The sequence below is a fragment of the Heteronotia binoei genome, chromosome 7 (genome assembly GCF_032191835.1).
Source record: "Heteronotia binoei isolate CCM8104 ecotype False Entrance Well chromosome 7, APGP_CSIRO_Hbin_v1, whole genome shotgun sequence".
Classification (NCBI taxonomy): Eukaryota; Metazoa; Chordata; class Lepidosauria; order Squamata; family Gekkonidae; genus Heteronotia; species Heteronotia binoei.
The window spans coordinates 19,207,138-19,232,173 of NC_083229.1; the positions used below are offsets into that span (position 1 = coordinate 19,207,138).

General features: G+C 46.7%; 1 protein-coding gene across 2 annotated transcripts in view; it reads left to right on the forward strand.

Moving 5' to 3' along the window:
- The window catches only part of ADCY8 (adenylate cyclase 8), a 198,811-nt gene that overhangs the window by 44,625 nt on the left and 129,150 nt on the right, over positions 1 to 25,036 (forward strand). For both annotated transcript variants that reach the window (XM_060243211.1, XM_060243212.1), the window contains exon 2: positions 22,632 to 22,781. In XM_060243211.1, coding sequence (XP_060099194.1) covers positions 22,632 to 22,781 — 150 coding nt within the window. The remainder of the gene's footprint in view (positions 1 to 22,631; positions 22,782 to 25,036) is intronic.

Consider the following 25,036-nt stretch of genomic DNA (forward strand, 5'->3'; position numbering starts at 1 on the left):
ATGTAACCCAGGGGCCGAATCAGGCCCACAAGCAACTGGCTGTCATTTGCTTCCTTCTCCCTCTCTCTTGCTTCCTTCTGCATCACAGCTTGCTTTCCCAGGCTTTCACAATCGCACAGGAGCTACAGAGCAAAGCCTCTATTTTCTCCATTGGCTGAGGCTTCTCCCTTGGGGAGGAAGGTGGGAGGGAGGCAGAGCTTGCTTTGCCAGGCTCTCTCAACCACACAGCAGAGCTACTGAGCCAAGCCTCTTTTCCTCCTATTGGCTGAGGCTCCTCCCCCTCCTGGTCCCCTTAGGAAGGAAGGAAAGGGCCAGAGCTTCCTTTGCCCTGTTCCCTGGATCCCATGGGAGAAATACAAAGAAAGCACCTTTAAGAGCAACAAGTGCTAATGTTTTTAGCGTGTTTTATTTTAAGTATTTTTTTTAAAAAAAATCCTTTGTTTTTTTCTGTGTGCTTTATAATTATGTCTCTGCTTCTTAGTCATAAATAGGTATGCACAACCCAACATGGCCCAGTCCAACAAGGTCTCATTTATGCCAGATTCAGCCCTCATTATAAATGAGTTTGATACCCCTGGCCTAGAGCATCCCCAACTGGAGAGCCAGTTTGGTGTAGTGGTTAAGTGAACAACTCTTACCTGGAAGAACTGGGTTTGATTCCCCACTCCTCCACTTGCACCTGCTAGCATGGTCTTGGGTCAGCCACAGCTCTGGCAGAGGTTGTCCTTGAAAGCGCAGCTGCTGTGAGAGCCATCTCCAGCCCCACCCACCTCACAGGGTGTCTGTTGTGGGGGAGGAAGGTAAAGGAGATTGTGAGCTGCTCTGAGACTCTTCGGAGTGGAAGGCGGGATATAAATCCAATATCTTCATCTACCTCACAGGGTGCCTGTTGTAGGGGGGGGGAGGTAAAAGAGATTGTGAGCTGCTCTGAGACTCTTCGGAGTGGAGGGCGGGATATAAATCCAATATCTTCATCTACCTCACAGGGTGCCTGTTGTAGGGGGGGGGAGGTAAAAGAGATTGTGAGCCGCTCTGAGACTCTTCGGAGTGGAGGGCAGGATATAAATCCAGTATCTTCATCTACCTCACAGGGTGCCTGTTGTGGGGGAGGAAGGTAAAGGAGATTGTGAGCCACTCTGAGACTCTTTGGAGTGAAGTGCGGGATATAAATCCAGTATCTTCATCTACCTCACAGGGTGTCTGTTGTGGAGGAGGAAGGTAAAGGAGATTGTGAGCCGCTCTGAGAATCTTCAGAGTGGAGGGCAGGATATAAATCCAATTTCTTCATCTACCTCACAGGGTGTCTATTGTGTGTGTGGGGGGGGGGGAGGTAAAAGAGATTGTGAGCCGCTCTGAGACTCTTCGGAGTGGAGGGCGGGATATAAATCCAGTATCTTCATCTACCTCACAGGGTGTCTGTTGTGGGGGAGGAAGGTAAAGGAGATTGTGAGCCGCTCTGAGACTCTTCGTAGTGGAGGGCAGGATATAAATCCAATATGTTCATCTACCTCACAGGGTGTCTGTTGTGGGGGAGGAAGGGAAAGGAGATTGTGAGCTGCTCTGAGACTCTCCGGAGTGGACGGTGGGATATAAATCCAATATCTTCATCTACCTCACAGGGTGTCTGTTGTGGGGGGGGGGGAAGGTAAAAGAGATTGTGAGCCGCTCTGAGACTCTTTGGAGTGGAGGGCAGGATATAAATCCAGTATCTTCATCTACCTCACAGGGTGCCTGTTGTGGGGGGGAGGTAAAGGAGATTGTGAGCCGCTCTGAGACTCTTCGGAGTGGAGGGCAGGATATAAATCCAATATCTTCATCTACCTCACAGGATGTCTGTTGTGGGGGAGGAAGGTAAAGGAGATTGTGAGCCACTCTGAGAATCTTCAGAGTGGAGGGCAGGATATAAATCCAATATCTTCATCTACCTCACAGGGTGCCTGTTGTGGGGGAGGAAGGTAAAGGAGATTGTGAGCCACTCTGAGACTCTTTGGAGTGGAGTACGGGATATAAATCCAGTATCTTCATCTACCTCACAGGGTGTCTGTTGTGGAGGAGGAAGGTAAAGGAGATTGTGAGCCACTCTGAGAATCTTCAGAGTGGAGGGCAGGATATAAATCCATTTTCTTCATCTACCTCACAGGGTGTCTGTTGTGTGTGGGGGGGAAGGTAAAAGAGATTGTGAGCCGCTCTGAGACTCTTCGGAGTGGAGGGCGGGATATAAATCCAGTATCTTCATCTACCTCACAGGATGTCTGTTGTGGGGGAGGAAGGTAAAGGAGATGGTGAGCTGCTGTGAGACGCTTTGGAGTGGAGGGCGGGATATAAATCCAATATCTTCTTCTTCATCATCATCCAGTTGCTGCTTAAAGACTGTCACCACCTCCTTTGGTAGCTCTTACTGTAAAAACGCCCCCCCCCCCTAATATCCAGCTGGTGATGGTGATGACAATGCTCATGTCCCAGAACTGGTGACATGGCTGTCAGAACAAGGCATTGGTGATTGACACGGTCAAAGCACAGAACTTTTGCAAGTCATTGCGCATCCTTGTCTGTCAAACGGGCTCTCATATTGCCGGTTGGGGCAGATTTAAAAAAAAGGTCAAGAACTTAGAAGGTTAAATGAATCCAAATTAAAGGGCCTAGTATTTCAATAACTAAATATATATATTTTTATTTATATCCTGCCCTCCGTGCTGAAGCAGGCTCAGGGCAGCTCACAACAATGAAATCACAATAAACAATTAACATTTCACAACATTAATACATCATAATTTAAAATTCAGCAGTTAAAAACAATCTGGTGCTACTATCATTTGGTGTTGTTTCACTTCCGATGGCTTCAGTATTTCTTAAATTTTCTCCTTCAATAACAGTGACTCAGAATCAGCTAAAAGGCCAACCAGAAGAGTGTGGTCTTACCGGCCTTGCGAAACTGGGCAAGGTCCTGCAAGGCCCTCACTTCCTCCTGCAGTTGGTTCTACCAATCGGGGGCTGCTACCGAGAAGGCTCTCTCTCTGGTGAACTTTAGTCTTGCCTCCCTAGGCCCGGGGATTGCAAAGAGATTTTGAGATCCAGATTTAAGTACCCTCTGGAGAACGTGTGGGGAGAGATGGTCCCTAAGGTTCTAAGCAATATCCAGGACACACGGCAGAGATGTACTTAAGAGGCCTCCTTTGAAATCACCTTCTGCCCTAGCCAGGTATCTTGAGTGGAAATTCAATTGTGTACCTTCCTATTCTGGTCCAAAGAAAATCAATTCTAAGTGCAGTATGGAGCCAGTGTAATGTAGCAGTATATAGCACTATCCAATATTTAGTTATTTTAATACTAGACCCTTTAATTTGGATCTTTTTAACCCTTTAGATTCTTTGTTCTTTTTGGTTAAGTTTTCTCTCCCCGCCCCCTGTCCCCTTTTCGATCCTTTGCAGATGAAGAAAAAAAAAAAGATCTACAATTAACTCAGAATCAATAGAATTTTTGTCCAGGACAGATGATGAACTGCTGGCTAGTTGATGTCCAAAGTGAGAGTGTTTATTTCTTTTGATACTCTATCCCAGGAGAGTACTGGCATCTATTTTAATGAGAGCCAGTTTGGTGTAGTGGTTAAGTGTGCGGACTCTTATCTGGGAGAACCGGGTTTGATTCCCCACTCCTCCACTTGCACCTGCTGGAATGGCCTTGGGTCAGCCATAGCTCTGGCAGAGGTTGTCCTTGAAAGGGCAGCTGCTGTGAGAGCCCTCTCCAGCCCCACCCACCTCACAGGGTGTCTGTTGTGGGGGAGGAAGGTAAAGGAGATTGTGAGCCGCTCTGAGACTCTTCGGAGTGGAGGGTGGGATATAAATCCAATATCATCTTCTTCTTCTTCTTCTTCTTCTTCTTCTTCTTCTTCTTCTTCTTCTTCTTCTTCTTCTTCTTCTTCTTCTTCTTCTTCTATTTTGCAACCAACAACAGCCCTGTTCACAAGTTAAAATAAACATATGCATAATCCATGTATACAGGGCTTGAATTGGCTGCACTCATATGCTCAAATGCTCCCAACAATTTTTAAGGTAAAAAAAAAGGCGGAAGCAGCTTCAGGTGGTTTGGCACATTCACACAGTCAAGTCGCCTCGCCTCCGCCCTGCCACTTCCAGATGCCAACTGGGCGACTGGCTGTCAGTTCAGAAATTTGCTACCTAGGCTTGCCAATCCCCAGGTTCCAGCCGGGGTTCTTCCGCTTTCCCAGGCTCCTTCCCGCCCCCAGTCAGCTGGCCGGCAGGGAGAAGCCCCGCCTCCAGAGGACCTTGTGCCTTTCCACCTCCAGAGGCTTCAGTCTCCGATTGAAAGGCTTCCTCTTAGGATGGTGTGTCTTTGTTACTTTGAAGAACCTGGCAGCAACTCATGAGTAGAGAGGCCAGTCCCTTGCTTCACAGTCGCCAGAAAAGGGGTGTGTGTGTGTGGGGGGGGGGGAGGAACGTCTGCTGAGCACTTCATTATTCCCAATGTGGAGATCGATTCTCATAGGGTATAATGGGGAATTGATCTGGAGGTTTTGGGGGCTCTGGGGGAGCTGTGTTTTGAGGTAGAGGCACCAAATTTTCAGTATAGTATCTAGTGCCTCTCCCCAAAGTACCCCCAAGTTTCAAAATGATTGAACCAGCGGGTCCAATTCTATGAGCCCCAAAAGAAGGTGCCCCTATCCTTCATTATTTCCTATGGAAGGAAGACATTTAAAAAGGTGTGCTGTCCCTTGAAATGTGATGGCCAGAACTCCCTTGGAGTTCAATTATGCTTGTCACACCCTTGTTACTGGCTCTGCCCCCAATGTCTCCTGGCTCCACCCCCAAAGTATCCTGGCTCCACCCCCAAAGTATCCTGGCTCCACCCCCAAAGTCCCCCGATGTTTCTTGAATTGGACTTGGCAACCCTAGTGCTATCACTTTGAAAGTGGTAGCTTTTTGAGCCAGCCTGCGGAGGCCAGAAGACAGGGTGAGTACGGGATGGGGATGGGCAGTAGATGTTTGTGTGTGGACGGATTTTTGGGGTCGATTTCAGAGCCGTCTCAGAGTCGGCCCAAAATTCTGGTCTGTAATCACCCATATTGAGCTACGTGTCATAAACCATCATGATAAAACATATATCTGGCACAAATGTATCAGTGTTTCACATCCCCTTTGCCCATACATATTGTGTCATCCTAAGTTGAGCCCATGGAAGGCACTTGAAACAAAAATGTCCTGTCAGAATTTCAGAAGATGCTCTCAGGTTCAGACAGAGAGGTTCTTTGCTTCAGCTCCCCCTGGCGGATGGGAGGCAGAATAGTTCTTGTTTTGAGCAAACTGGGTTGTTTTCTGTCATGCAATGACTTAACAGGCAAATCTCCCCACAGCCCAGTGAAATTCATTTGTGATTAGTGAAATAATTAACTAAGTATTCTTTGAGCTGTTATTAGAAGAAGAAGAAGAAGAAGAAAAGAAGAAGAAGAAGAAGAATTGCAGATTTATACCCCGCCCTTCTCCCTGAATCAGAGACTCAGAGCGGCTTACAATTTCCTATATCTTCTCCCCCCACAACAGACACCCTGTGAGGTGGGTGGGGCTGAGAGGACTCTCACAGCAGCTGCCCTTTCAAGGACAACCTTTGTCAGAGCTATGGCTAACCAAAGGCCATTCCAGCAGCTGCAAGTGGAGGAGTGGGGAATCAAACCCAGTTCTCCCCGATAAGAGTCTGCACACTTAAACACTACACCAAACTGGCTCTCATTAAAGAATGAGCACACATTAAAAAAATTCAGTTGCCAAATTCAAGAACCCCCCATCTCTCCTTTGGTCTTTTCATTAAGACCAAAAAAATTCAGTTGCCAAATTCAAGAACCCCCATCTCTCCTTTGGTCTTTTCATTAAGGAAAAGAATGTCTTTTTAGCTTAATATCAAAAGAGGGATCAAAACAGTGCTTTGAGTTTAATTAAACAATAATTGCCATGACAACTAATACTCTGGGGCACACAGACTTAATATGTTCTGTGAGGAGGGGGGGAATGTACAACTTTATACTCCTCTTGGTTCCCCTTCTCAAACTAAATCCTGTTGCAGAAGGTAAAACTTAAAAAAAAAAAACCGACGTGAATCATATTAGGTGAATGTAATTATGCTTAACTTCTATTGCTTTGGGTGCTGTAAATTATAGCGGCTGTCTCAACTTATTGAATGGTTTGCTTCGGTTTGATAGCTTTCTCCTGGGTTCTGATTGCAATCGGATTGGAAAAGCTTACTGCTTTTATTTTATTGAAACTATTATTTATCATTTACAATTTATAGCCCGCCCTTTCCCAAACGGGCTCTGGGAGGGTAACAACAGTCAATAATATAGCGTTGCCAAGTCCAATTCAAGAAATATCTGGGGACTTTGGGGGTGGAGCCAGGAGATTTGGGGGGTGGAGCCAAGATCAAGGATGTGACAAGCATAATTGAACTCCAAAGGGAGTTCTGGCCATCACATTTAAAGGGATGGCACACCTTTTCAATGCCTTCCTTCCATAGGAAATAATGAAGGATAGGGGCACCTTCTTTTGGGGCTCATAGAATAGGACCCCCTGGTCCAATCTTTTTGAAACTTGGAGGGTATTTTGGGGAGAAGCACTAGATGCTATACTGAAAATGTGGTGCCTCTACCCCCAAAGACAGCTCCCCCAGAGCCCCAGATACCCGCGGATCAATTCTCCATGATTTTCTATGGGAATAAATCTCCCTAGAGAATAATAGAGTTCCCAGCAGACATTTCCCTCCCCTCCCCCCGCCTTCTGATGACCCTGAAGCGGGGGGAGGGCCTCCAAACCGGGAGATCCCCTGCCCCCACCTGGGAATTGGCAACCCTACAATAATACAAGGTTAAAGTCAGATACATATAATAAAACAATATGCAATCTAAAAGCAACACAACAGTCTAAAAACACAGTCCAATTCTGCAGTTGGTGGTATCAGTTGCCTCCACTCCTTCCATACATCCCCCAGCTGGTATAAAATGGGTCAGCAGAGTTATATCATCAAGGTCCCTGCAGCAGGGAGGCCACAGAATAACAAAATGTCCACTGCTTCAGTTGGTTGCCTGGTGGAACAGCTCTGCCTTACAGGCCTTGTGGAACTAGGGTCACAAACCTTCAGGTGGTGCCTGGAGATCTCTCGGGGATTAGAACCAGGGCTTTTTTTTTTTTTGTAGCAAGAGCTCCTTTGCATATTAGGCCACACCCCTCTTAGGTAGCCAATCCTTCAAGAGCTTACAGGGCGCTTCATACAGGGCCTACTGTAAGCTCTTGGAGGATTGGCTACATCAGGGGTGTGTGGCCTAATATGCAAAGGAGGTCCTGCTACAAAAAAAGCCCTGATTACAACTGATCTTCAGGTGACAGTAGGCTTGCCAATCCCCAGGTCCCAGCGGGGGTTCTCCCGCTTTCTCAGGCTCCTTCCTGCTCCCAGTCAGCTGTCTGGCGGGGGGAAGCCCCGCCCCCACAGTCACCATGTGCTTTTCCACCTCCAGATTCCACGTGGAAAGGCTTCCTCTTGGGATGGTGTGTCTGTGTCTTTAAGGCTGAATGGGGGTGGGTGAGGGGAGCAGGCAGAACAACATGGCTGCTCCCAGTGGCTGTGAAAGCAGCCCAGACCCTCCGTTGGCTGCACAATCTTTTCAGAGGTCGTTTGCATAGGAAAGGTAAACTTGAACCTTTGGTTGCTCTGTGTTACTTTGAAGAAGTTGGAAGTTCAGCAACTCGTGAGTAGAGGTGCCAATCCCTAGGTGGGAGTGGGCCCTCCTACGCTTCAGAGTCGTAAGAAACGGTGTGGGGGGAGGGAAATGGGCACTTCATTATTCCCTATGGAGATCGTTTCTCATAGGGTATACTGGAGAATTGATCTGGGGCTATCTGGGGCTCTGGAGGGGCTGTTGTTTGAGGTAGAGGCATCAAATTTTCAGCATAGCATTTGATGACTCTCCTCAAAATGCTCGCCAAGTTTCAAAAAGATTGGACCAGGGCGTGCAATTCTATGAGCCCCGGAAATGGTGCCCCTTTCCTTCATTATTTCTAATGTAGAAAAGGCATTTAAAAGGTGTGCCGTTCCTTTAAATGTGATGGCCAGAACTCCCTTTGGAGTTCAATTGTGCTTGTTACAACTTTGCTTATGGCTCCACCCCCAATGTCTCCTGGCTCCACCCCCAAAGTTCTCCACCCCCAGATAGTTCTTTAATTGGACTTGGCAACCCTAGGTGACAGAGGCCAGTTCACCTAGGCAATCGTCTAGCTTGCCTAGTGGCAAGGCCCGCCCTGCCTCCAGCTGCAAAGAAGACGCATGAGCATGTGATTATGTCATTTTTTTGCCAAAGGAGTTTGGCGTCTGCTTTTTGACATATGGAAAGTCGCAAACCACTGTTGCCATTTCGAAATCTCTTCCAGCAGTGATCCTTAATACATGCCGTGAGACCGGCAACAGATAAAAGGGAACTGTCTTGGAGTCAAAGGAGAATGGTTTTCAAGTTAAAGTTGCTTTCTTTCCATCTCTCCCTTTACAACTGACATTTTGTTATTCTGCGGCCTCCCTGCTGCAGGGACCCTGATGATATAACTCTGCTGACCCATTTTGCATCTGAAATGGCCTTGCTGACTTTGCTCACTCGGAATAGGTTGGCTTTGGTGCTTCCTTTTTTTTCAAATCCCTTTTGCTTCTGACACTGGAGTGCCCTAAAGTCCTGGCAGGAAGGAATAGCTCATAAATGCAAATGCGATTGGATCTGTCGTTTGGCTTCTTTGTGGATTCAAAAGAGAGGAGAGCGTTCAGCTTCCAGAGGACTGATAACATGACTTAATCAATTGAATTAGTTTCTATTAACTCTCCAGGGCAGGGTTTCGCTAATAGCTGGGCCTGCCTATATCTACGACAAAACAAAGAACGAATCGAACGTCTCTGGTGCTGTCTTGGAAGGAGGCACAAGGATCAGAAGAGAAGGGAGGGAGGCGAGCATTCTGCATGTTCTAAGGCAAGGGTGACCAACTTGCGGCTCAGGAGCCACATGTGGCTCTTTCACACATACTGTGTGGCTCTTGAAGTCCCCACTGCTCTGTTGGCCGGCTTGGAGAAGGCGTTTGTCTCTTTAAATCACTTCTCCAAGCCAAGCCAGCTGGTGACCGGGAGAATGGTTTTCAAGTTAAAGTTGCTTTCTTTCCACCTCTCCCTATCTCTTCCCTTCCCCCATTTATTTGCCTTCCTTCCCTCCTTCCTTGAACATATGAACCTGCCTCCTACTGAATCAGACCCTCGGTCCATCAAAGTCAGTATTGTTTGCTAAGACTGGCAGCGGCTCTCCAGGATCTCAAGCTGCGGTTTTTCACGCCTTCTTGCCTGGGCCCTTTTTTAAAGTTGGATATGCCAGCAATTGAACCTGGAACCTTCTGCATACCAAGCAGATGCTCTACCACTGAGCTACTGTCCTCCTTCCTTCCTTCTCTCAAACATCTGATTTTCAGGTCTTGTGGCTCTCAAACATCTGATGTTTATTCTGTGTGGCTCTTACGTTAAGCAAGTTTGGCCAGCCCTGGCTTGCTTGCTTGCTTGTTTGTTTAGATTTATATCCTGCCCTCCCTGTAATGGGCTTACAAGCATGAACCAGTTCCATTCGTCTTAATAATATAAAATATTCATTTTTAATGTTCCCGGAAAATGAGATCATTTCGAAATAGCCCCAAATAACAGGAGGAAGGAGAGAGAGGTGGAAAGAAAGCAACTTTAGATGTTAGTTTAGTTTATTACAGTCTCAATACCAGAATACAGTGTAAACATAATTTGGAAAAATAAAAGCAAACATAGTATACAGAACTAGTGATCTAAATTTAAGAACTTTTAAAATGCAAATCCCGCGGTCTCAGAATCAGTGCACAAAACTCAGCAACTAAATGTGTAATCTCTGAATTCTTATCTGATAAGAGCCAATGAAGTCTTGGAGATGTGATTTAAAGAGAAAAATGCCTTCTCCAAGCCGATTGACAAGGCGGTGGGAGGGCTTTGAGAGCCACATGAGGGGTGACATGATAGAAGTTTACAAGATAATGCATGGGATGGAGAAAGTAGAGAAAGAAGTACTTTTCTCCCTTTCTCACAATACAAGAACTCGTGGGCATTCGATGAAATTGCTGAGCAGACAGGTTAAAACGGATAAAAGGAAGTACTTCTTCACCCAAAGGGTGATTAACATGTGGAATTCACTGCCACAGGAGGTGGTGGCGGCCACAAGTATAGCCACCTTCAAGAAGGGGTTAGATAAAAATATGGAGCAGAGGTCCATCAGTGGCTATTAGCCACAGTGTGTGTGTGTATGTATATATATATATATATATATATATATATATATATATATATATATATATATATATATATATATATATATATATATATATATTTGGCCGCTGTGTGACACAGAATGTTGGACTGGATGGGCCATTGGCCTGATCTAACATGGCTTCTCTTATGTTCTTATGTTCACATGCGGCTCCCGAGCCACAGTTTGGCCACCCCTGCTCTAAATGAACGGGTTTGGTCAAGCGCAGTTCTAAACTCCTGGAGAGCCAGTTTGGTGTAGTGGTTAAGTGTGCGGACTCTTATCTGGGGGAACCGGGTTTGATTCCCCACTCCTCCACTTGCACCTGCTGGAATGGCCTTGGGTCAGCCATAGCTCTGGCAGAGGTTGTCCTTGAAAGGGCAGCTGCTGTGAGAGCCCTCTCCAGCCCCACCCACCTCACAGGGTGTCTGTTGTGGGGGAGGAAGGTAAAGGAGATTGTGAGCCGCTCTGAGACTCTTCGGAGTGGAGGGCGGGATATAAATCCAATATCTTCTTCTTCTTCTTCTTCTTCTTCTAAACATATGGAGTCCGACATTGATAGTGCAAACTTTACTTTAGGCTAAACCTGCTCATTTAGGGGGGCACAGGAGTGCACAGTCCTGCCTCAAGCAGTCTATTCTACCTGCTGCTGGTTCTCCAGGATCTTAGGCAGCCCGTCCTGATACCTGCCACTGTTGGAGACTGAATTCAGGACCTTCTGAGCACCAAGCATGATTTTCTGGCACTCTGCCGTTATCCCACTTGAGCCACTCACTCCTGTTTGTCTCTCCGGTTTCTAAAGCCTTCCTAAGGCATGGGGGAGCAGCAGGAAACACGCAACAGCACACCCCAGACTGCCATTCTCTCAGCCTCATGCCTTGACTTGTGACACGGGTTGCCAAAGAACCTCGCTTCCTCTTGTCTTAAGGCAATAGCATGAATGATTAATTGGCCAAGAGCATAAATGATGCATTAGCCAAGCACATGAATGATTGATTTGCTAAAGCAAATCCTTTTATTTATACCTTTGGAAGGGTTGTTCCCCTACCCCCGCCGCCCAAGTCTAGTCATCGGCAAACAAATTCAAAGTGGAATGAATAACGTGTAACCCTTTGGACTGTGCAAAGCACTTTGCCCATGATATCTCGCAGCAATTCTAAGAATCACTCGGTTAACATAGCACTGATTCCCCCCTAGAATTCAGACTGAGTCCTTTTCAGTTGTTTGATTTTGGCATTTGAGCGGCACATAATAAGGGCACACACAATGTGCAATCCTTCCAAATAGGGTTGCCTGATCCCTACTAGGGGTGGGAGACATCCAAAGGTGATGCTGGTTTTTTTGCCACCCCAGATCGCCCCCACGCCTGTGCCCTCTCATGGGGGGTTGGAGCGAGGCCGCAATGTCTCTTTCATCTGCCCAGGGGCTACCTGGAAGCTGGCAACCCTATGAATGGAGAGGTGTGCTGGAACCCCCCAATCACTGAGTTGTCCTGGCCTCACCCACAACCAGCCTCCCACAGTGGGACAGCCATTGGTGACAGCATGAAGTTATTTCTGGGGGGAAACTGGGAAGTGCCACTAGTCCTCTCTAGGAATCCCCCAAAACTCTGCGGTTTACCGTAGAGCAATTCTTAGAGGGCAAGAAATAATTCAGAGGTTTCTTTCATGCATGAAACATTCCCCACTATTGCCCCAAGAAATCTTGGAAACAAGTCCCCCTTGGCAATTGGCAGGAGATGCAGGTAGGGCTGCCAAGTGGCCGCCAGGGGTGGAGGATCCCCTGGTTTGATGGGTCGCAACCCGCCGCCAGGGAGAAGGCTACCAGGTGATCCCTGTCCCCCAAAGAGTCCCATTGCCATGTGCAGCTCGCGGAAGTGCCATATTGCACTGGGCAGGTCACATGGGGAAGCTCTAGGAATTTGTGGGAAACTCTATGATACCATTTGTGGGAAACTCTATGATCCCACCAAATTGCTAGAGCATCCCCACATGAAACCATAGAGTTTCACACAGATTCCTAGAGCATCCCTGCGTGACGTGCCCAGCATGATACATCACTTCTGGGTGACATCATTACACCATATGCACTCTGCACATGAGAAAAAAGTCCCCTGCCAGCAGCTGTGGGGGATCTGGCAACCCTAGGTGTGTGTATGTGGGGCGGGGGCGGCGGGGCTTGGGTTTCCAGATCCAGGTTAGGAAACTCCTACAGATTTAGGGATGGAGCCCGGGACCTCAGCGGCTACAATGCCATAGACTCTGCCCTCCAAAGCAGCCATTTTCTCCAGGGAAATGGAGCTCTGTAGTCTAGAGATGAGCTGTAATGACAGAGGATCACCAGGTCCCATCCCTGCCCTCCCTCTCCCCAGACAGGTCTGTCCCCTTTCTTGGTCAGGGAGCCGGGACAGTTTACTGGATCTACCCAAAATGCCATCCAATTTTGCCTGCTTTCAAGCATACTTTATCTTTATTCTGTTTCCAACGAACACATGATAAATGTCCCAGTTAGGTTGGCGAGCCGAAGTCTCAGACATGCTGTAATAAAGAGCTATTTATATCTTATATATCTCCATGCCTGCGTGACGGCACTAAATTAGGGGGAAAGGATCAAATTAATGTTTATTTTACCCATTTAAAGATGCGGGGGAGGCGGGAGGAGCGCATGGCTACGAAGGCTTCAGAGTCGAGTTGATGAATTGTGTTTAGGTTTAATGAGGAACGTATAAACCTGAGCCATAAAAACAGAATAATCTCGGTGCTGAGAGTGCAACTTCTCTTTGTTCGGTTCCGTTTCGTCTCTTAAAATTGCCTCGTGTTTGAAACAAAGTCCCCCAAGGGTCCCTCCAGCATTTCAGCAAATCATTTCATGATTCCATCTTGTGTTCTTTATGACCGTATAAAAAGCCTGTGCTCAGAGGGAGTAAACTGGGGTGGGGGGGGAGGGGAAAGGTGGAGGGGTAGAAGGGTGAGATGATGAGGTTTGTTTGGCACTGCAGAAATTTCATAGAAACAAAGCAGGAACGGAAGTGCCAGGAAGTGAACTGGAGCTAGAGGCTGGGAGCAGGGGTGGGATTCTATCAGGAGCTCCTTTGCATATTAGGCCAAACACCCCTGATGTAGCCAATCCTCCAAGAGCTTACAAGTCTCTTTTTTGTAAGCTCTTAGAGGATTCGCTGCATCAGGGGTGTGTGGTCTAATATGCAAAGGAGCTCGTGCTAGAATTCCACCCCTAGCTGTGAGAAAGAGATCTGTGTGAAAGCTAGTAGCAGGATGTGGAGGGCTGCCAACCTTCGGGCCAGGGCTGGAGATCTCCTGGAATCACAACTGATCTCCTGACTACATCCATCACTTATGTCTTCGTTATTGAAAACATTTCTTCCACTTCTTCTGGAGAAAATGGCTGCTCTGGGAGGTGAATTGCATGGCGTTACACCCTGCTGAGGCCTCCTCCCTAAACCCTACATTCCCAGGTGCCACTCTCAGATCTCCAAGTTCTGCTGAACCTGGAGCTGACAACCCTAAGTGACCAGAGTTTGTTGTGCCAGAGTTCCAGCAGCAGTAGCAGTAGCAACAGAAGAAGAAGAGGAGGAGGTTGGATTCATACCCTGCCCTTCATTATCCAAAGGAGTCTCAGAGTGGCTTACAATCTCCTTTACCTTCCCCTCCCCACAACAGACACCTTGTGAGGTTAAGTGGGACTGAGAGAGCTCTCCCAGAAGCTGCCCTTTCAAGGACATCTCTGCTAGAGCTACGGCTGACCAAGACCATTCCAGCAGCTGCAAGTGGAGGAATGGGGAATCATACCCGGTTCTCCCAGATAAGAGTCCGTGCACTTAACCACTACACCAAACTGGCTTTCAGAAGAACATAAGAGAAACCATGTTGGACCAAGCCAGTGGCCCATCCAGTCGAACGCTCTGTGTCACACAGTGTCCAAGATCCAGGTGCCATCAGGAGGTCCACCAGTGGAACCAGAACTCCAGAAGTCCTTCCACTGTTGCCCCCAAGCACCAAGAACACAGAGCATCACTAGCCCAGAGTTCTTGTAGGGGATCAAGGCTGGCTACCTAGGCGTATTCTCTGAGGCATTTAGTAGGGTCCCACCCAAAGGGATGGTGGTGAGTCAGGCAGCCCAGAGATAAGATCAGGTTCTCAGATAATGTAAGAAGTAAGGAAACCGGTCTGGTGTGGACTATGGGGCTGGTGTGTAGTAGTTAGAGTATCTGAGCAGAAGACACAGGTTCAGATCTTCGTTCTGCTGTGGAGCTCCCTGGGTGACCTTGGGCCTGTTCTCAAGAATTTAGTCACTCAAGATAAAGGGTGATTGACATGTGGAATTCACTGCCACAGGAGGTGGTGGTGGCGGCTACAGGCATAGCCAGCTTCAAGAGGGGGTTAGATAAAAATATGGAGCAGAGGTCCATCAGTGGCTATTAGCCACAGTGTGTATATATATGTGTGTATATTTATATATAAATTATTGGCCACTGTGTGATACAGAGTGTTGGACTGGATGGGCCATTGGCCTGATCCATCATGGCTTCTCTTATGTTCTTAAGAGACTCAAGAAGAACAAACAGCAAGGCTTCAAAGCCTAATCCCATAAGTACTGATCGATATAAAATACACCCAACTTCTTCTCTTCCCTAGTCTGATGAGTTGTTGCTGAAGGTAGCCAATAAGGTTGTCAGCTTCCAGGTAGGACCTGAAGATTTCTCAGGATTACAACTGATCTCCAGAGAGCCAGTTTGGTGTAGCAGTTTAGAGCCAGTTTGGTGTAGCGGTTAAGTATGTGGACTATTATCTGGGAGAACCGGGTGTGATTTCCCAACTCCTACACTTGCAGCTGCTGGAATGGCCCTGGGTCAGCCATAGCTCTCACAGAGCTGTTCTTGAAAGGGCAGCTTCTGGGGGAGTTCTCTCAGCCCCACCTCCCTCACAGAGTGTCTGTTGTGGGGGAAGAAGATAAAAGAGATTGTAAGCCGTTCTGAGTCTCTGATTCAGAGAGAAGGGCAGGGTATAAATCTGCGATCTTCTTCTTCCTTTTCTCCAGACAACAGGGATCAGTTTCCCCTGGAGAAAATGGTTGCTTTGGAGGGTGGAGTCTATGGCATTGTACCCAGCTGAGGTCTCACCTCTCTCCAAATTCCGTCCTCTTCAAGGCACCACCCCCAGATTTCCAGGAGCTGGCAACCCTAGTTTGGTAGTACTTTGTGATAAAATTCTGAGGGTTTTCCATGGGATCAGGTTCCTCTCTGCCCCTCCTATTGGGCATTTTCTTGCTTGATGCCCACACAGATATTTGCTATTTATATTTTAGAATGTAACAAAATATTAGTCATTGTGCAGAACTTTCAGAGGTGGAAAAAATAGATTTTTGTTGTTGTTGTTCAGTTGCACAGTCAAGTCCAACTCTTTGCAAGCCCATGGACCAAGTCATGCCAGGCCCTCCTGTCTTCCACCATCCTCCAAAGTCTGCTCAAATTTGTGTTAGTTACACATCAGTAATGCTGTCCAGCCATCTCATCTTTTGCCATCCCCTTCTTCTTTTGCCTTCTGTCTTCCCCAGCATCAGGGTCTTCTCCAGGGAGTGCTCCCTTCTCATTGGGTGGCCGAAGGCTTTGAGCTTCAGCTTCAGCATCTGACCTTCCAGGGAACAGTCTGGGTTGATTTCCTTTAGTACTGACTGATCTGATCTTCTTGCAATCCAAGGGACTCTCAAGTTTCTTCTCCAGCACCACAGCTTGAAAGAAGCTATTCTTCTGCGCTCGGCCTTCCTTATGGTCCAGCTCTCACAGCCGTACATTACTACTGGGAATACCATCGCTTTTGACTATACGGACTTTTGTTGGCAGGGTGATGTCTCTGCTTTTTATTATACTGCCCAGGTTTGCCATAGCTGATGCAAGATGCCTGATGTACTTCCAGTTGGGAGAGAACTGCACTCTTTCCCATGCTTTTCATGTGGAATGCGGCTCCTTATGCAGACTCTGTCCAGCTGTCTGTGCTTAATCCCCTGAGCTATCCACAATTCTCAGCAGGATTACAAGTTTAAGGCTAGCAATCTGTGGGAGACCGGGGATGGGGACAGCGTTCCAACCAATGGCGTCACACTGTCACTGCAGCATCACTTGCGATGTGAGCCTTACAGTGATGTCACCATGTTGTCACGATGCTCTTCAGATTCACCGGAAACTCTATGGCAAAACCCATCGAATTTCAGGCAAAATTCTGAGTATTGTGTTGGAGGCAGGGCTTTTTTGTAGCAGGAACTCCTTTGCATATTAGGCCGCACACCTCTGATGTAGCCAGTCCTCCAAGAGCTTACAGTAGGCCCTGCACGAAGAGCCCTGTAAGCTCTTGGAGGATTGGCTGCATCAGAGGGTGTGGCCTAATATGCAAAGGAGTTCTTGCTACCAAAAATAAGTCCTGGTTGGCAGTGATATTGCGGCATCGATGCAACCCCTATTCCTTCCACTTCCTTTGTGATGCCCTGTCTTCAAGGCATCACTGTCTTTGACAATAGTCAGGTCACAGGCTTCTTTTTCTGTGGGAAGAACAGCTTTTGGAAAGGCTCATCAGAGTGGGGGCAGAGGGCACCTTCCCTTTCTGTATTCAAGAAGGCTTGTAGTCTCGCTTCAAAGGGTGTTTGGTGGAGGGTGATTAGTGTCACAAGATCTAACTCCGCTTCCTTTCTTTTGTTGATAAGATTTGCTGATTGAAGACTGGATGGTTTTTTTGGGTTTTTTAGGTATTTCTTTGCAACCTACTGATGCTTTGTTCACCACCTTAAGTTAAAGGAGATAAGGCAGGATAGAAGTATTTGGGTATGGTGGCCTGTTCTACTGGGTATAGTTTCCTGTAAGTTGGATCCTGATTTTGCATCATTTAAGACTTCTGCTTTGCTTCAGTTCCGTCTTTTTAAAAGATTTCACGTTGGTTCTACATTATTTAATAAATGCCCCGTCTTGTCAGTTGTGTTGACTCACTCTGTGTAATCCACCTTGAGACCCAGTGAGAAAGGCAGACTATAAATAATGCCAATAAATCCAATATCTCCTCCTCCTTCTCCTGAGACTCCAAATAAAGGGCAGGGTATAAATCCAATTTCCTCCTCCTCTTCCTCCTCCTCTTCTTCTTCCTCTCCTCCTCCTTCCAAGACTCCAAGTGAAGAGCAAGGTATAAATCCAATTTCCTCCTCCTCCTCTTCATCATCATCATCATCATCATCATCATCATCATCTTCTTCTTCTTCTTCTTCTTCTTCTCTCCCTCCTCTGATCCTGTATTGAACATGGGGTTGAACTAGGTGACCTCTGTGGCCTTTCCAGCTCTTTTGAGTCTGCGATTGTAAATTGGCTCCGCAAAGTTTGGGCAAATAAACGTATATGGGCAGAGATGTCTTAAGAGCATTTTCTGCCTTTTGGAAAGGGTTTTTCTGGATATTTTGATATTTTAATTTAGTGTGACTCACACCTGCATTTGTAATCTGCCTTGAGCCTCCATTTGACCAGGGAAGAGGTATGATAAAATACTTTACTAAAAGTAAGCATTTCTCCATTAGGTTCTTGGTGGAATGACAAAATCCTTGACAGGTAAAAATCCACCTGGATTCCCTCTGACTCTGAAAGAGCCCCAGGTATTGCCCCCACCACCACCACACACCTTCAAGCCACATTTTGACTCCATAAGGACTGGCAACTTGCATCTTTGTGGCTGATAATGACGACTGTGGCTATCCTCTACTTGCATCCAATGGCAAAAATCTGTCCATCTCTGAGCCCAGCTTGAAAACAAATCAGGGGAAAAAGGAAACCATCACAGGAACAGAGTCAGAAATAAACCAAAGGAGAGAAAAATAGAAGCGTGAAAAGTGACTTCAGAATAAAAATAATTCGATGGTGACAACAAGAATAAAATTGACAAATGCCAACTGAAATGTGCACGTTCTTCTCCAGCTCTTCTGTTCCATGCAAATGTGATGCACCATTGCTTGTTTCAAAAGAAATTCTGGTATATATATCTATGCAGAGAGACAGATATGACTAATGACGCTTCTAACCATACCTGACTCCAGCTCTGTGACTCAGCTTTTGCAAATATCATTTGTGGTTCAGCAGGAGTTGAATGCCCCCCAAATCCCACATTTTTCCATCCTCCAGACAGAGGGGGAGCATTGCATGTTGCAATGACAGTTTCAGACGGAAGCTGTGTCAGTCTGCGGTAGAAGAACTAGATATGAATCCAGTCACACCTCAGCGTCTGACAAGATTTTCAGGGTTAAACCTTTCGAGAGTCAAAACTCCCTTGGTCAGACACAAGTCAGTCGGGAGACTTCTGAGTCCTTATGTCCCTTTCAGAAGGTGGGATATTTGCCATGAAAATTTGTTCATCTAAGGTAGGGGAGCCATATGAGGCTCTCTCACACATATTGTGCGGCTCTTGAAGCCCCTTGTATGAGCTTCTGTCAAGTAGTAATGACGTATACAGAATTACATAGTTACTTTATAGGATAGCTTCAAAGGATACCATACAGACACAATTTGAGTCATGGGTTCAAAGGTTACTACATAGTATCTCTTTTATTACTAAGGAATGTAGGCTATTAAAAACATCTCCCTTTCTTACACTTTCTCTGAGAGCAGATAAGACCTGCCTGTGTGAATCTGGGGGAGAGGCACATTACACTGTTACCAGCCAGGCTAACCTAAACATCCTTGGGCCAGATGGATTTATTACTTGCCCTTCAGTTGGAGAGGCTGGTGTTCTGCTCTTTGTCTTAGGGACCATCATGGCAAACAGAAATATGTATGCTTGACAGTGTCATACAATCCAGTCTTCATACTTCATATTCAGTGCAGTCTATACAGAGTGGCGCAGAGTGTTAAAGCTGCAGTACTGCAGTCCTAAACTCTGCTCACAACCTGAGTTTGATCCCCGGCGGAAGCTGGGTTTTCAGGTAGCCAGCTCGAGGTTGACTCAGCCTTCCATCCTTCCGAGGTCAGTAAAATGAGTACCCAGCTTGCTGAGGGGAAAAGTGTAGATGACTGGGGGAGGCAATGGCAAACCACCCCGTAAAAAGTCTGCTGTGAAAACGTTGTGAAAACCATGTCACCCCAGAGTCGGAAATGACTGGTGCTTGCCCAGGGGACCTTTCCTTTCCTATACACATGCTCCATTTCACTTCAATACAATGTATTGAAGCTTGTCGAAGCTTATGTGAAACAAGAATATAAATTTGGCCTCATCACGTGATATTACTGCCAAGCTGCATTGGACTCAAGAATTCTTCAATTAGAGCACGGGACTCTTTTCAGAATACTTATTTGGACGCTTCCTCCTGACCCTCATACCTGAAGAAATTGCTTTGATAGCATCATAAAGAGACGTTGGGAACTGGGAGGTGCAGACATTCTTGTTTGTTTGCACTAACAGCGATGTGTCTAATTTGAAATAATTTATTAGTGCTTGATAAAAAAAACCCCCTTATTTTGGATAATTGGTTTGAGGCTGGTTAACGTGGAAGCTTTTTGCCTTTTCCCCCCCTGCTCCAATTTTCCACATTTCTCTTTTGGCTTTCACAGCCCCCCACTGGAGGCAGGGCATCTCCCCACCCCTGGGCCTCACCCCTGCCACTGGTCAATAGGCTGGTGGGGACTTCCGGGAGCAGGAGGGAGGCCCTGGTCACATTGCTGGCAACGTGGCGACGTTCCTTCCGGCGTGTACATTGTCAACGATGTCTGGTATTTGGGGGGAGGGGGAAAGCTCTCTGGTAGAAGCCATTTTACCATAGAGTTTTTGCCCAAATACCAGCGTCACCCAGGTGTCCCAACGTGATGATGCTACTTCCGGTACCTTCCAGAAGTGATGTCATCATCCCTCAGTGATGTTGTGGCAGGTATTAATGAAGGATCAAAATAAAATTGGCTTTTGGCAGGTAATTGATAAGTAAAAGGGTGAGATCGAACTGGTTGGGCCAAAGAGAAGCAAATAAGCTTGCTTGAAGGGCAGTGTAAAAGGCACTTCAAGTGAGGTGAAATATGTCTGTTGTGTTGCGAAAAGCTGGCCTTGCTTCCTTGTTTGGAAAGTCCCAACGGACCCCAGGAAATGAGTCTGTGCTTAGCTAGCTAGCAAACTGATGTTACAAAAGGCAGCTTGCTGAAACATGAATATATGTATTGCACCCCGGGAGATGATTCCTGGAGAATCCCAAAGATGTTGTTTACTGAACCGGAAAGCTGCGGTTTAGCTTGTCTTATGACTGCAAATAATGCTGCCATGTAATGTCATGTATGGAAAGTACCGAAAAGGCCCAATTGTGTCCCGCCTGTGTCTTGACATGTTTCCAGATTGCTTGATTCTGCTGAGGTATAACTTTAACACAACAAAAAAATGCAAGCTAGTGACCAATTTACTAAGAAGTATATAGAAATCAGTCCAAATGTCCAAAACATGTATATTCAAGTCCCAAAGTAGTGTGGTGACAAGCTCAGTGGTAGAGCATCTGCTTGAGAAGCAGAAGGTCCCAGGTTCAATCCCTGGCATCTCCAAAAAAAAGGGTCCAGGCAAATAGGTGTGAAAAACCTCAGCCTGAGACCCTGGAGAGCCGCTGCCAGTCTGAGAAGACAATACTGACTTTGATGGACCAAGGGTCTGATTCAGTATAAGGCAGCTTCATATGTTCATATGTTCAATCGATTAAGTACTTGTTTCTTTCCTGTCTTCATCAGACCTGGGACCAATATTGATTCAATTATATAGATTCTTTACACAATTTTCAAAAAAGAGGGATGCAGAACGTCTCCAGCACCAATTTCACATCGGCTACAGCTCAGTATGTGGCTTCTTGTGTCCTTCTTTTTTGAAAATTGTGTGTAAAGAATCTATATAATTGAATTAATATTGGTCCCAGGTCTGATGAAGACTGGAAAGAAACAAGTACCTAATCGATTGGCTTGTCACCACACTACTTTGGGACTTGAATATACATGTTTTGGACAATTGGACTGATTTCTATATACTTAGTAAACTGGTCACTAGCTTGCATTTTTTGTTGCGTTATCCATTATAGTGACCTCTCTCGGATTGCATTCTGATGCATAACTTTAAGCAGTATAAAGCATTGTGTTCTTTCTGTAATCGAGGTCAGACCCATACCTTCTGGCATGAGCCACATGGGCCTGATCCATGCGCATGTTGTTTCAATAAAGGAAAAGCTACTTTTCTGATCCTGCCCCAGGCCTCATCTGTCACTGAACCACCTATCAATTTCCTACTGCAGGGGTTTTTCCTGCTACAATGCCACTCTTTGTACATGGAATCACGGAAAGGACCTCCAGGGTCATTTATTTTATTTATTTATGTTATTGGATTTAGATCCCTCCCTCCCCGCCGAAGTAGGCTCAGGGTGGCTTACAACAATAAAAAACATTTACAAATATTGAGCATTAACTACTTAAAACCTTAAACAGTATAATAATTAAAACGTATTGAAACAAGTTGGTGCTAATGGTAAATTCCAATAATTTCAGTCTCCTTGAGTATCCTCTAGTCCAACCCCCTGCACCATGCAGGAAATCCACAAATACCTCCCCCTAAATTCACAGGATCCTCATTGCTGTCAGATGGCCATCTAGCCTCTGTTTAAAAACCTCCTGAGGAAGCGACATCACCAAGTTGCCATGCTGGAAGTGACATCACTTCCAGGGGAGGGATTGTGGCTCAGGGGTAGAGCATCTGCTTGGTAAGCAGAAGGTCCAAGGTTTATTCCCCGGCATCTCCAAAAAAGGGTCCAGGCAAATAGGTGTGAAAAACCTCAGCTTGAGACCCTGGAGAGCCGCTGCCAGTCTGAGTACTGAGTACTGACTTTAATAGACCGAGGGTCTGATTCAGTATAAGGCAGCTTCATATGTCCATATGTCCATCACCAAGTTGCCAGTGATGTAGCTTGATCAGTTCACCTGGAGGGGAAAATGGCTGCTTTGGACAGTGGGCTCTATGGCATTATATCCCACTGATGTCCCTTTCCTCGCCAAATCCTGCCCTCCTCACTCCACTCCCCAAAAGCTCCAGGTATTTCACAACCTGGACTTGGCTACCTTGATGTGAAGGAACATTCAAAGCAGAAACCTGCATGGAAAACAAGTCCACTGAGGGTTACTCACTATGGTGACTAAATCCTGAACAGAGTCACGCTAATCTTTACCCGCTGTGGACTCCGATTGGAGTAACTGTGTAAGATTGCCCTGTGGGCCGCTTGATTTATGGTTCCTCTCTTTGCTTTCTTCCAGATAGCAGCTCAAGCGGTTATATTTATGTGCATGAACACCGCTGGAATCTTCATTAGCTACCTATCAGACCGAGCCCAACGTCAAGCCTTCTTAGAGACCCGAAGATGTGTGGAAGCTCGGCTGAGACTGGAAACTGAAAACCAGAGACAGGTAAGGGGATGAGTCATAAGAGCTTGTTTCATATCAAACCATATTATGCTAATCTATTTATTAATATTGCCTTAACCTGGATGACTCAAGGTAGCCCAGTATCTCTTTCTTTGAAAACCCTATGGGCTTGCCCTAAGTTAAGAACATGAAAGAAGCCATGTTGGATCAGATCCAACATTCTGTGTCACTCCGTGACCAAAACCCAGGTGCCATCAGGAGGTCCACCAGTGAGGTTAGACCTCCAGAAGCCCTCCCGCTGTCGCCTGCCTAGCACCAAGAATACAGAGCATCACTGCCCCAGACATAAGATACATAAGAGAAGCCATGTTGGATCAGGCCAATGGTCCATCCAGCCCAACGCATTGTGTCACACCGTGGTCAAAACCTAGGTGCCATCAAGTGGTCAACCAGCAGGGCCAGAAGTCTAGAAGTCCTCACACTGTTGCCCCTCCCAAGCACCAAGAATACAGAACATCCCTGCTCCAGCCGTAGTGTTCAATCTGTACTTTGTGGCTACTAGCCACTGATGGACCACTGCTCCATATGGTTATCCAGTCCCCTCCCCCCTTGAAGCTGTCTATGATTTTAGCTGTCACCACTTCCTGAGAGAGAGAGCCATTTTGATGTAGTGGTTAAGAGCACGGAGTCTAATCTGGGAAAACCGGATCTGATTCCCCACTCCACATGCAGCTCCTGGGTGACCTTGGGTCAGTCACAATTGTCTCAGAGCTGTTCTCTCAAGAGCAGTTCTTGAAAGAGCTCTCTCAGCCCCACCTACCTCACAGGATGTCTTTCATGGGGACAGAAAGGGAAGGAGATTGTAAGAAGAAGACTGCAAATTTATATCCTGCCCTTCTCTTTGAATCAGAGATTCAGAGCGGCTTACAATCTCCTATATCTTCTCCCCCCACAACAGACACCCTGTGAGGTGGGTGGGGTTGAGAGGGCTCTCTCAGAAGCTGCCCTTTCAAGGAAAACTCCTGCAAGAGCTATGGCTGAACCAAGGCCATGCCAGCAGCTGCAAGTGGAGGAGTGGGGAATCAAACCTGGTTGTCTCAGATAAGAGTCCGCACACTTAACCACTACACCAAACTGGCTCTAAGCTGCTCTGAGACTCCAAGTGAAGGACGGGGTATAAATCCAATCTCTTCCTCCGCCTCCTTTCTCCAGTAGTGTATTCCACATGTTAATTAATTGCCTGTGACTTTATAGCACTTTCCATTACCATTCCTTAATAGTGCTGCCAATGCTATTGTTCCTCTGCTTTTTTCACTGCCATTGTGTACAGACATTCCACGTTTTTAACTCACCATTAATCCGCACATTGCCCACGCTGACGGATTGTGAGAGCCACAGCAGGCAATCCTACCACTCCATTCAGCAGAGCTGGGATCCTTCCAGGAACATCAGTAGCTCTTCCGCCAGGGGAAGAGGCATCTCTTTCAGAGAAACGCTTCCAACATTGCTATGCTGGGCGATAGGATGCATGCCAACGTGGAAACAATGTGTACGCGATACGGAACGCATCTGGTGCCAGGAAACAGAAGGGCCTAGGAATAAAAGGGAGAAGCAAATGGAAACATGTATTTTGGGGAGGAGACGCCGGAAGTCATCCAGAGCCAGAGCATCTCTTAAGGCCATGTTTACACGCTCACTGGTTCAGCATGGGAGGGCAGGCCATGCTCATGAGAATAAGGTTGCCTATCCCCAGGTGGGGCCAGGTGAGAAGCTAAGCTTCCGTGTATGCTGTCTAGATCAGGGGTGTCGAACTCATTTCTTATGAGGGCCAGATCTGACATAAATGAGACCTTGTTGGGCCAGGCCACGTTGGTTTGGGCCGAACCATGTTGGGCTGGGCCATGTGTGTACCTATTTAAGATTAGGTAGCAGAGATGTACATTTTATAAAGAACACAAACACAAATATATTTTTAAAAACTTAAAACATGCTTAAAACGTTAGCACTCACTGGTCTTAAAGATGCTTTCTTTGTACTTCTCCCATGGGATCCAGGGAACTGGGCAAGAGAAGCTCTGGCTCTTTCCTTCCTTCCTCAGGGGACTGGGGGAGGGGGAGCCTCAGCCAGTAGAAGGAAGAGAGGCTTGGCTCAGTAGTTATGCCATGCAGTTGAGAGCCTGGCAAAGCAAGCTATTCCTCCCCCCTTCCTCCCGAAAGGAGGAGCCTCAGCCAATGGAGAAAATAGAGGTTTTGCTCTGTAGCTCCTGTGGGATTGAGCAAGCCTTGCAAAGCAGGCTG